This window comes from Plasmodium malariae, assembly GCF_900090045.1.
Source record: "Plasmodium malariae genome assembly, chromosome: 4".
Classification (NCBI taxonomy): domain Eukaryota; phylum Apicomplexa; class Aconoidasida; order Haemosporida; family Plasmodiidae; genus Plasmodium; species Plasmodium malariae.
The window spans coordinates 33479-47161 of NC_041778.1; the positions used below are offsets into that span (position 1 = coordinate 33479).

General features: G+C 19.1%; 2 protein-coding genes and 2 pseudogenes across 2 annotated transcripts, besides 2 other annotated features; all 4 read right to left on the bottom strand.

The window, feature by feature from the left end:
• Window positions 1-452: 452 nt before the first annotated feature.
• Window positions 453-1411, bottom strand: PmUG01_04010800 (fam-l protein; the record flags this gene model as incomplete). Its single annotated transcript, XM_029003103.1, has 2 exons — window positions 453-1202; window positions 1325-1411. The coding sequence occupies 2 exons, from the start codon at window positions 1409-1411 to the stop codon at window positions 453-455; spliced, it is 837 nt and encodes a 278-aa protein (XP_028859570.1).
• A 3364-nt stretch (window positions 1412-4775) lies between these two features.
• PmUG01_04010900 lies at window positions 4776-5564 on the bottom strand (the record flags this gene model as incomplete). The annotated part of the gene is made up of 2 exons (XM_029003104.1): window positions 4776-4949; window positions 5085-5564. 2 exons carry the CDS (start codon window positions 5562-5564, stop codon window positions 4776-4778), a joined length of 654 nt encoding a protein of 217 aa, XP_028859571.1.
• A 3993-nt stretch (window positions 5565-9557) lies between these two features.
• Window positions 9558-10479, bottom strand: PmUG01_04011000 (annotated as a pseudogene).
• Window positions 9558-10479: a sequence feature (fam-l protein, pseudogene).
• Window positions 10480-12483: 2004 nt separating this feature from the next.
• On the bottom strand, window positions 12484-13441 carry PmUG01_04011100 (annotated as a pseudogene).
• Window positions 12484-13441: a sequence feature (Plasmodium exported protein, unknown function, pseudogene).
• Window positions 13442-13683: the final 242 nt, after the last annotated feature.

The following is a 13683-nucleotide window of genomic DNA, read 5'->3' on the forward strand; positions in this document are numbered from 1 at the left end:
CGTTTGCTTAAAAATAATAATTTTTCATAATAATATCAAAAAATTATAATTTTAGATTAATAAGTTATAAAAGCAATTACCACATTTTAGTTCAATATAAATGCTTACTCGTCAATTAAATTATATGATTTTTTCTATTATATACTCGTTTTAACGCAGATACATATATATTTTATGAAATTTGATTTAAATCCAAAAAGGCGTATATTATACCATAATATCTATTCACCCCGAAATTGTGCGTTCAGGTAGAAACTAAAAAATATTAAAACATTCAAATTTACAAAAAATTAATAATATATTTATTTAGCGTTGTATATCAAAAAGGCCTCATATATATAGCTAGAATTTATATAAATAATTGTATGTTTCTTTATTAATTATATAAATATACTACTGGTATAACTTACTATAGAAGTCATATTTATATAAGGACATGTATTTCTAAATGCTTATTTACCGTTTCTGTACTTAATTTTTTCATATTTTTTAATTTTCTTATGGTAGTAAACAACAATTAATATGAATATGACTCCTAACATAAAAAAAGGCACAATATATAATAGAAAGTCAAATAATTTCATTAATACAAAAGTACCATGATTACTTTCACTAACAGTATCTGCAGCACCCTTTGCCCATTTTAAATAGGGATACAACACACTAATAATAGACTTCAAACTGGTTAATTCCTTCAATCCTAAAAGATCCATTAACCATCTATTTTGTCCATCACTCATTGAATAATCTAATATGGGTAATACAGATAACGACAAAAAAAATATTAAAGGAAGAGCAAGTCGCAATCCGCATTTTTTACGTATTAGTTTTTTGTAAGTCTTATTACTAATTGTCCTATTTTTTTTAAGAAAATCTTCAAAATCAAGTTCTTTGAATATCTTTTTTTCTATATAGGAATATTTCTTTGTTTCAAATATATTAGATTTATTTTTAATAGCTTGTTTATAATGCCCCTCATTTTTTGAAAAATTATAATTTAATTGATTTTTTTCACATGTTGCCTCCTTTTCGTTATAAAACATTTTTTTTTTTTCATTCTTTCCATTTTTCGATATATATTCTTTTATACCTATAACATTTAAATCTTCTTCCTGTTTATATTTTGCTAGTAGTCTATAATTTCTCGAATATAACTCATTACCATGCTTATAGTCCTCATCCAGATATTTATTAAAGATACCCTAAAAAAAAAAAGTAAATATATATTATTATTTATGAAAAAAATAATAATTCAAACAGTATTAACAAACATAAAATACTGATTTATTTATAATACATATACGCATAAATATCATTATTATACCATATCACTCCTGAAATGATATATCCAATATAAAGGAATTAACGTAGTAATTTTAATAAGTAGTACTGATTTTAGTTTTTGTTCCATAATATAGATTTTTAATACTGTAATATATTAATAAGAGAAAATAATAACAACAAAATAATATAATTATAATATTAAAAGATGTTATATTTTTATTTGAAGTATTTATTTATTATATTTTTTTAAAAAAATGAATGCATATAACTATAATATATATTACAGCAGAGGCAAAAAATATATACTTTAAAAATTATCATATAATTTCTGACTTAATACAACTTATATATAAACGTATTTTATTAAAATATTATAACTATAGTCCATTTATAAATATTATGAGTATATATGTTAAATATATAATATATTAGATTAATTAAAAAATTCCTTATTTAATATTTATAAAAATAAAATAAACATGAATTATAAGATATCTTAATATTTCTAATTATTAATTTCATGCAGGACATCGATATTAGAGAGTATATATATCACATTATTCTATACATTCAGATATTATTAACTAAAGTTAACGATATATTTAAATTAACATTTATAATACAACAGGTATTATATTTTGGAAAAATGGAGTATTCTGTAATAACATAAATTATTATAATAATAGATTATTATAATGTTCACTAAAAAAAGAAATAAGTTGAAGTACATTTTATGTTATGTAAATTATAGTATCTTCAATCTCTTATGAACTGTTAGGTATATAAAATAGCAAATTTATAAGATAATAACAAATGCATGATCTAAAATATATATTGAATCTTAACAAATTATAATTCTTTAAATTTGTATCATAATTTTGTAATATTGCAATTTTTCATTAAGCATATTTAATAAGTTCTAAATTAAATGTTTTTGATTTATACGACATTTTTTCTTTAAATAAAAATATATATTTAGAATAAATAATTATATAATAAAGAAAAAAAATAAAATTTTATACTTATAGTTTAATTTTATGTTTGTTTTCCTTCTATATAAAATATACTTCTATATTGAAACATTAAAAATTATATAATGCGTACATAAGATGTTTTTATAATTATTTATGATAAAATAAAATAAATTATATTATGCATCTCCTTAATTAATTACTTTTTGAAATATCGTTTTATTACGTTCATGATAAATACATTCTTATTATAGTATATACCATATCTGTACAAATATACAATGTATATAATATTTTTTTTCTTTTTAATTTAAATATACCATTTAATAATTAAAAATTTTTAGAATAATTGATTTTTAATCTTATTTGATATTCATTTTATTATTTATTTTTTAGTTCAAATAATATTTATTGAAAAGTCTTAAGTTTTTTCTAGTTAAGGTATTATTCATCAGTAATAAAATTTATATTCTCTTCTAATAATATAAGTATACACTAATTCTCAGTTCTATTATATTTAACATTTATATTTTCGCTTTTTCTAACAACATTACTGTTAAAAGTAACTTAATATTTTAAAAATCATATTAAAATGTAATATACATTAGTAAAAAAGGTATATACATAGACAGAATTTGTTGTTAATATATTTTTCTGTGCATTATAATATTTTATAAATTGTCTGATATATATTTAATTTCATATACTTTTTTTTTTACATCAACTGATAGATTTTATTCTAGTATGAGTAAATTATTCTAGCGTAATTTTTCACAATACAGAATCATATATATTTTGCATACCATGTACTCTTTGGAAATTCTCGGTTATATCTATCAACTTTATGTTATTCAAGTATACGAAAATGTTTTTACGTAGTACTTTATTTTTTAAAATATATTCCAAAAGATTAAAGTATTCATCCAACTTTTAGTTTATTTTTCTGTTTCCTAATTTTAAATGATTTATATTATATAAATACTAAATTTCAAAAAAGATATTTAGTTGGGGGATAGATTTATTGCTACTTACTAAATATTTATAAATTATACTAATATAACATATACAATAATAACAATGCAAGATATGATTTAATTATAGGATAGATATTTATTTAACAAAATGAAAATATATTTTGAGCATTCCTAAGTGTTCATAGTGAGATTAAAGTATAAACCGATATAATTTAGAAACTACTAAATTATAATAAATGAAATATATATATTAATAATATTATTCATAAAACAATTAATTTCGTACATCTTTATAGTCTCAAAAAATAACGTAATAAAATAAAAATAGCTTCCCATATATATAAAATAATACTATATTAAAAAATATTCTACATAACAATTCTTCACGATATATATATATCCTGTCGATTTTCTACATTCTATTTCAAAGATACCATTATCTTTAATAATTACACAGAAAAAAAAAACATATACATAAATCATTTTTATTTGTGTAAATAAAAAAGTAGCGAAACTACTTTCCACATTCATGTATTAATAAAAATAATAGATAACTTTGAAATTAAATAAAAATATATATTTATATATTTAAAAAATATTAAGATAATTAAAGTATAATAATGCTGTTATGTTGTATGTATAAGCTATAATGAGAAAATAAATATTAGAATTTATGTTGCATCAATATATCTATAAATATACATTAGAATTGTTCGTTGTCATTTTCTTAAGTTAACAGAAATATGATTATCTATTATAATTGCTATTATACGGAGAAGAAATATAAAAATAATATAGAAAGATATAATTGAAAAAAATCATAATATAATTTATTATAATAATTATTTTATCTTTATAGTATAAAATACATGATATTTATATATCTCCGTAACAATATATATTCGACATATTATATAAATATATATTGTAATTACATTTGAATGTATATTATTATTATTGTGGAAATATAAATGTTGTTTCATTATGTTTTTCATCTATTTATTTAAAATTGTTTAGAAAGATTTTTATAAATTTGTTTGTTTATATTTATTATTACATCTTTTGATTTTTTCTTTTGATATTTAATAAAGTAATACTCGACTCAAAAAAACCATTGTAAGAATTAAAGTATCTGGTAATACAAAATATAGTGTTTCCCAGATGTTACACTGAATAGAATTAGCACATAAACACTGTTGTTACATATTATAGAAAATAACATAATTAACAGAATCAAAACTAATAATATTTTGTTAATTAATATACATTTTACTAAATATAATATGATATACTCATTATATGCTTTTTTGCTAATCTAAAATATAATATAAAATTTTCTAATAGATTATGTTCAAAATAGCATTAACATTAATAGCTCATATAAATGAGCGTAAAATATTATTTTTGCATTATTTCTATGTGCTACTTATATTCTCATTATATTTTTATTCTTTTTTATACTGTATAATAGAATATTCCAAAAATTAAACTTTTCATTCTTCATATGAGTATGAAAAAGAACCACCAGTGCAGTATTATACGTAAATTACCAATTTTTTACAGAATGGTAACCTATACAAAATCTTCCGTTTTCGCAATGTGAAATCTCATTTTCAGAAGATATTTCTAACAATTCACCTGATACTTCTGGAGCTATGTTCTGTGTTGTTCTTCGTTTATTATTTATACGATTCCGAATACGTGGTCCAAGAGGACTAAACTATTATATAAAACAAAAAAAGATGAAAAATGTTATATATATATATATATAAATATATAATAATATTTTAATTAAAAATTTAGTGCATATATTTTTCTGATTTTTCATAATTTTTAACGATAATTTTTATAATACCTTATAGAAAATAAAAAGAGTAATTAGAAAAATTCCCATAAGTGTAAAACCCACAGATAAAGCAGACTTCAGTTCAGTTGAAACATGACAATTATAGATAGTTTTATTCCTGTCACACGAAAAACTATCAAATGCATGATTTTTTAATTGTTCCCACAATTTTTCAATTATTTCTTCCCATAATATTGTGCTATTTTCACAATTAGGGCCTTCATTTATATATGTAATTTTTTTTTTTTCTAACCATTCATTCAATAAACCACAGTACTCAGGAGCACTAACAATATAAATTCCACCTATCATTGTATTTATTACGTCTTTATTTTTATAATTAGTATCAAGCTTACAACCAATTTTATATAAGTAATTATGTGTTTCCTTTATAGGATTTAATAATGAAAACGACATTGATGAATCTGCAAGTTCAACATCTTGTTCAAAATATCCCAATATTTCATCTTTCTTACCTATATCTAACATCTTCAGAGTAAAGGAAAAAAAATAAAAAAAAAGGACATAAAGAAGATAATACTAATATATTAAAAAAAATTTTAAATTAATATGAAATGATATATGCCTTATAATAGTCAAATTAATTCTTATAGATTATTAGGTAAATTAAATGTATTATAATATATTTACGGGCATCTTTAAAAAATTCATTTAAATGTGATTAAATTAATAATAAGTAATTGTAATATTCCCATATATACTAGTTTATATATAATGTAAAAGATATATAAATATTGCATTTTTTGCTCAAATGTTTAAGAAATTAAAATATAATATTTTTATTAATTATTAACAATGAAATAAATGGACATAACACATTTAATAATATTTTATTAAGTAATTCAAGCTGGTCAAAACAATTTTTATTGTAAAAATGATAAAAAAATCTGATCTTTATATATTTTTTCTATTAAATACTTATAATATATAGCTTAAACAATAAATTATTATTGATATAAAAATTTTAGTAAATTATTACCTACTATAAATTTTTATTTTTTCTAATAAACTTATTTAAAGGATATTTGTTAAATATTATTAATATTTAAAAGTTATAAAAGTAATATATTTTTTTAATTTATAATATTTCATAGATAACGAAAAACACATGCTAATAGTTAACCCAAGTTCTTTAATTTATTATATTTTATGACATAAATGAGAAGCAAAAAAATAAGTTATATATATGTTATATAAACGAAGTTATATTAAGATAAATATAACATAAAATAATGATTAAGTAATTCTGTAATTTCTTTTACCTTTCGTTATGTATAATTCAAAAACATTAAGAGTTCAAACTTTTCTATTCTTCTAGAACACGTATATTTAAATGTAAAGATTTTACCCGATCATTTTACCACTTAAACTTTTTTACATTATTTTGTACATATAAATTTTGCTCATGGATTTATATATTAATAAGACATAAAGATTTTGCCAAAAAAAAATTTCAGAAGTATCAAGTAAAAATTTTTGCTTCGAATAAATTATATAATTTTATAATGATAATAACACCAATGTTGCAAAAAATAGAGAAAGAGTAAAATCCATTTTATTCCATAAAAACCAGAACGAAATAAAAAATTTCTTCCTATTATTATTACGATTATCAATTTATATAATAATTTAAGCATAAAATACATTAACCTAAATATAATAATATGTATGCATATATGAAAATTTATAAATATTGAAAATCTAAAACTTGTACTTAAAAATAATAAAATTCTGAACATTACTCGATTTCATTGTATACTTCTTTAAATATAGGTATAAGAAAAAGTATCATAAGCATAAGAGGTAATTTTCTTTCATTTTTCTATATAAGATAAATTTGAGATAATACTATATATCGTTAAGTAATATATTTAGTGTTACTTCCAGATGTTTTCTTTGCGTTCAGATTGACTTCTCACTTATCTTGTATATATAAAATGTTTTCATCAAAAATAAAATTCCTCAGCTTGGAAATATTTTCTTATATAAAGCATTATATATATGTAACATAGTGTTATTCATATTTTTACTTAATTCCATACCTTTAATGAACACCAGAAAATGTTATAAATAATAAAATTACGGTGACTATATATTTTAGTAAAGAATAAGCTAATTTGTAAAATGTAATTTTTGCAAATTATATTTTTAAAGCATATTCATTTAGAATACTGCTCAGGTACATTTTTTTCCTTTTTTGTGTTTACTTAATAATTTCTTTATGAATATGATTGATTTAACTTCAAGAAAAAAACTTAGATTTTTACAGTTAAATTAAAAAAAATAAAATATACCTTAAAAATATGTAATTTGGAAAATTCATATTTTCTATATTGAAATTACAAATATTAGAAAAAAATATATATTTTTTTTCAATTATATATGATGAAGATACAAAGTTTTTTATTATTATTTACCTTTTAACTTACTAATATGATAATTCTGCTTAAGTAAAAATAATGATATGAATGTACAAATCATGCAAATTTATATTCTAATATAATTATGTATATACAAGGAAAGTTTTATTAAATCATAATCATGCAATATTCTATTAAAACTTTATTAAATAAAATTATTTATTCCTTTTTAAAGAATTGTTTTTTTTTTTTTGAACACATTTTTCATTATATATAATTTTAAAAAAAAATAAAATTTATTCTACAATTATGTCTATATTAAAAATATTAGAATATACCATTTAAAAAAATTCATTTAATAGTATAATATAAAAATATTTAATATATAAAGCACGTTCACTAATTTATATAATTTAATTAAATATAAAATTTCCTCCATATATAAATTAGTGTATATTTTAAAATATTTTTTTATTAAATTGTTCTTTTACATTAATATATGCATTTTAAGATTATCAAATTACAATACATATAATCAGTATATTGTTTTATTTTTATTTATTTTGTACTATTATTATGAAATATGAGAATTTAATTATATTCTAAAACGAAATTGATTATAACTTGAACATTAATGTATATATTCTTTTTAATTACATTACTATTGTTCTTATAACTATTACATATTTAATTTAGAATTCAGACAATTATTACAGTTTATTCGTGATATATAAGTATTTTCCTATATATATCGAACATTCATTATTATTAATTTTTAACGTTGCTCCTTAAAATTAATTCTTATATATTTCTGTCATTTACATATATTCGTTATATATATTTGTGTTTTTTCTTTCTATTTTTGATATAAATAAAAATTTTAATATATTAAATGTAGAAGGTATAAGTTAAACATAATATTTTATGATTTTAATATTAACTGGTTTATGTAGCCTTTAATACAGTTTAGCATAATGTACTCCTAGAATTTTCTATACTATGAAGTTATTTAATTAAATCTAATATTATATTAGAGAAGTACAAAAATAATAGCACAGATAATATTGAGAAGTAATATATAACCTTTCCATTATTTAATAGTAAATAAATAATAATTAGAAAGAAATCCAACAAATTATCTATTAATTTTTATTAATTATTGTCCATTAAATTAATCTTTTAACGATATAAAATATAAATAAAATATATAAATTATTTAAATATAAATTTCCAATATAATATATATTCATTTAATATGTAAAAAACTAAGTTAACAATCTAATTAAATACAAAAGTAATATAACATTTGGCTTTAAAAACTTCACTGAATTCTAATAATTTGTAATTCCCAAGTTTATAAGCAGCTATATGTAATCCATAAATAGAAAAGTGCATCATTTCATTATATATTTATAATTTCACATTTAGACTATGAAAATAACTAACTCTGTTAAAAATATTTTTACATTTAGTACCTTTTATAAAACAATTCTCACAAAAAATACTTTGTAGAATAAATATAAAAATTTTGCATTAGTGAAATAAAAATTTACATTCATTCTACTGTTACGAAAATTATTCATATGCAATAACTGAAAGCAAAAAAAAGACGTATTTACTGTTAATTTATCAAAAATAATATATTTTCTTAGTTATCCAATCAAATAATCATTTTAGACAAGATCCAATTAAAAAACAGAAAGAAAAAAATTATAGTCAAATAGATATTACCCCACTCCAATAAATTATATGAATTACTCCATTACATATTAATTTTAAAGAATATATATATATTTTATTTATGAAATCTATTTTAATACTCACATGTTGTATATATGCAAAATATACAATTAATCTGAAGCCATGCGTTAAAACACAGATTGAAAATTATTCAAACATTTAAAAATTCAAATTAACAAAAAAATTCAGAGCACACTTTTTTATTGTTACCCTATAAAAACACCAATATATAATGGTATATTTATAATATAAAAAAATAGTTATTGTCATTGTAGTTAAGTATAACACTAAAGATATGATATATATGTTAAATTTCCCTTTACAGAAAAACACATTAAATCTTATTTAATTTTTTTATGGATTAACTATTTTCATATTTTATAACTTTTTTATAGTAATAAACCATTCCTAATATAAAAATTACAGCAAAGTTAAGGAAAGGTACACAATAAAACAAAATATTTGATGCATTTATTGCTTTTGATTCAGACCAATGTTCCATGGAAAACAATATAATAAAAATCCCCTCTACTTCATCTTTATTCAATATACCTGCAGATATATCATTGGTTTTTAACAATCCTAATAAATCCAATAATCCACCATTTGTAAGTTTCACCAAAGAAAGTTATAATATTGGTACTACCAATACCATGATAAATAACAAAAGTAAAGCAATTCGTATTTTTCGTTTTTTACGTGCTACATTTTTGTACTCCTTATCATCAATTGTCTCGGTATTTTTAAGATAATCTTTATAATCAAGTTCTTCAAATATTTTTTTTTCAAAATCGAAATATTTTTTTGTTTTATTCATATAGCATTTATTTTTCTTAACATCTTTGCCATATTCCTCGATATATAATGAACTTCTACATGAATGTTTGTGTTTCTCATTTGTTTTTTTTTCATTATTATATATATTTTTCTTTTCTTTCGCTTCATTATTTGGCATTTCTTCTTTAAATTCTGCATTATTTTAATCCCTATCGTGTTTATATTTTGCTAATAATCGATCATTTCTTGTATAAAGTTTTCTACAAACATTGCATTTTCCATCCAAATCTTTATATAACGAGCTCTAAAGAAAAAAGAAAAATGTAAATATTTCTTATTTAAATAAAAAAATATTTTCAACTTAAAAAAAAAAAATTAGTAAATATAAATGAATACAATATATATAATACAAATGCCTCTGAATAGTATTATCATACCACGTCATCGTAAAAGTCACACATCCAAGTTAAAAGTATAAATGCTGAAATTTTCATTAATAACAACATAATCTTCTTTAACAACTTACAGTTTTCTAGTGTTCTAATATATTCAGAAATAGTTATATTTATAATATCCTATTATACATTAAATAACAAATAGTAATATATATATTTTATCAGTTTCTGTTTATTATTTCTCCACAGAAAAATAATAATATATATATACATAAAATGCATCTTATAGTTCTAATCAAAATAAAATACCTTAAAATATATATTATAAATTTTTAATATTTACGTTATGAATAAAAATATAACTTAAAATAAAATACTATAATTTTAATTCATTTATAAATATCCAAAAAGTATAAGTTAACTATATAACATAATAGAGTAATTACAAGTTTATTTATAGAAAAACTTCAATGTAAAATAAATTATATCATATATTAATATTTTCAAATGCCCATTTAATTTACAGCATAAAACGTATAGAATATGGATTTATTGTAATATATTATATATTGAGAGAATGATTTCTAATTTTATTTATGTTTTCCTAATATTAATTGAATTTTCTAAGATATTACACTTCCAAATAAGGTTTTTATTTATTTTATATAATATTAATTATTATAACTATACAATAATTTCAATAGTCAATTAAGTAGTAAATAACCTGTATAATTTTTTTTTTTTTTTGTGAAATATAATCCATTATTTAGTTGTCATATAAAGAGTAATTTAGATTACCAATTACAATATATTTAAAAATTTCAATTTATTAGATACTGCTCAATCCATGAAAAAATATATACATTTAAAAAGTAAATAAAAACAAATTATTTATTTCTGTATCATATATTTAAAATATTTTATTCTTAATTAAATTTAATTTGCACCATTATTACTAAATAGAAGATTTTTAAATTAATCCCCTTAATATTTTCATTTTTTACCTACATATATTTGAAGCAATATTAATATATTAGAAAAATAAAAAAAAAGGGCATAGTAATATTAACATATAAGTGTTTCATACAATTGTCATAATTTTAAAATATTTCAAATAATGTAAATTTAATTATGGAATTAATATACATGTTATTAAATGCAAATTAGAAATAAGAAAGTGTAACAATATGAATTACCAAAATATTTTATTTAGTAATTTTTCTACTGACAATTTTATAGCTAATATGTTAGTTTTTATTTGGTCTTTTACAAAAATACATTGTTAGAAAAATTAATTTACAGACAAAGATTAAACGATGAATACAAACAAATAAATGTTCATTTTTTTAATAATACTTGCAGCAACAAGAATGTCTGTTCAATTATTTTCTCTACAAATAAGGTGTAATCCAGATAATCAAAAATATAAAATTACTATATTTGAAGAAAGTTACTGTAAAATTCCTAAATCAAATTTTGTTTTATCTTTTTTTTGAAAATATATTATTTTTCCACCGAATAAATTAAGAGTAAAGAAAAAAAAAATAAATTTAAAATACTATATTTGATGTTCAAAAAATAAAAAAAAAATTATCAATACAATATATATAATTACTTCCTTTTATTATATACTACACAAGGCACTTAAATTTTTAAGTTAAAAATAATAATTTGTTTTCTTAATAATCTTAAAAAATAATAATTGTATACTAGAATATGATAAAAAATGTAAAGCAAAATTATTTATAGTTAAAATATAAATTAACAAATGAATTCAATAAAATAGCATTTGTTGTAATGTTATATATTAATTTCAACGTACAAATATATATTCTTCATTGAAGCATGCATAAGAACAGAAATATATATATTAAGTTATAATAATTAATTCATAATAAAGATTATATTAAATTACAAATTAAAAAACATTCAAACATTCACATTTACAAAATAGATAAAAACATAATTTTTTACATTTTCGTACAAATATGACCACTTATATATATATTCATGTATAAATTATACGCAATTATTCTTATATTCAGTATGTCATTAAACATATTACAGATAGTATATAACATTAAAGTATTCTTTACAGAAATAAAAACATATTTCCTAATATTCATTGAACGTTTCCAAGGACTTAATTTTTTTATGTTTAATAACATTTTTATAATAATAAAAAATTCCCAGTATAAGCACATTAGCCAATATTAATTTGGGTACACAATACATTAGAATACCTTGGGCTTTGCATTGCACAGAAGGATTTTCTAAAAAATATGAGAGTCACGAAGAGCTCGACGGGCCTGAAAATCCTGCTTCCCCATCACCCAAATCAGATATTGTACCATTTTCTAATAATGTAGAAAATACAATCAATAAATTAACAATGGATGAATCTAATATAGGTATCATTAATACCACTACAAACAATACTGAAAGTAAAAACAGCCTTAATCCGTATTTTTTAAACTTTAATTTTTTATAATCCTTATTAATTAAGATTATTTTTTTAAAAAAAGCTATACCATCAAGTCCATTCATTATTTTTTTTTCATAATGCTTATATGATTTGTGCAACATGGTACATTTTTATTTTTCATAAGTTTCTTAATTAATTTTTTCTTATATAATAAGCTTCTATATCATTTTTCTTTTTTTTCTTTGTCCCATTTTTCATCATTAACTGTAAGTAATTTTTCGTTCTTTTTTTTTGTATTATATGGTATCTTTAATTCTAAATCTCCAACATTCGCAAAAACATCCTTTTTACATTTTCCTAATAATCGATAAATTCGTGCATCTAATTTTCTACTGAAACCATACTTCTCATACAAGATTTTGTTAAACCTGCCCTAAAAAAAAAGATATGTAAATATTTCTTAAATAAATGGATAAATATTCCCATTATAAATAAAATAATTAATTGAAATAAATGTTAAACATATGAATACATATATGACCTCAAAAAGTGTTAACATAACATGTCATTGTAAAAATGACATATCCAGTTTAATAGGATAATCATAGAAATTTTGAAAAAAAAGATAAACCTAATATTTTGTTCCATGTGATACATATCTAATAATGTAATACATTAAATAAAGTAAATGTTAATATCAAGTTATACACTTCCAACTAAAAAAAAAAAATACCTCTTTTATTTTGGATAATATTTTTTCTTAAAAAATCAACATATGTAGAATATTTTAATACTTAGTAAAAAAAAAAAAATCCTAAAAAAGGATTCATTAAAATTTTATAAATTATTTTATTTTTAAAAAATTAACTTTATGTAAAATGCATCAATTT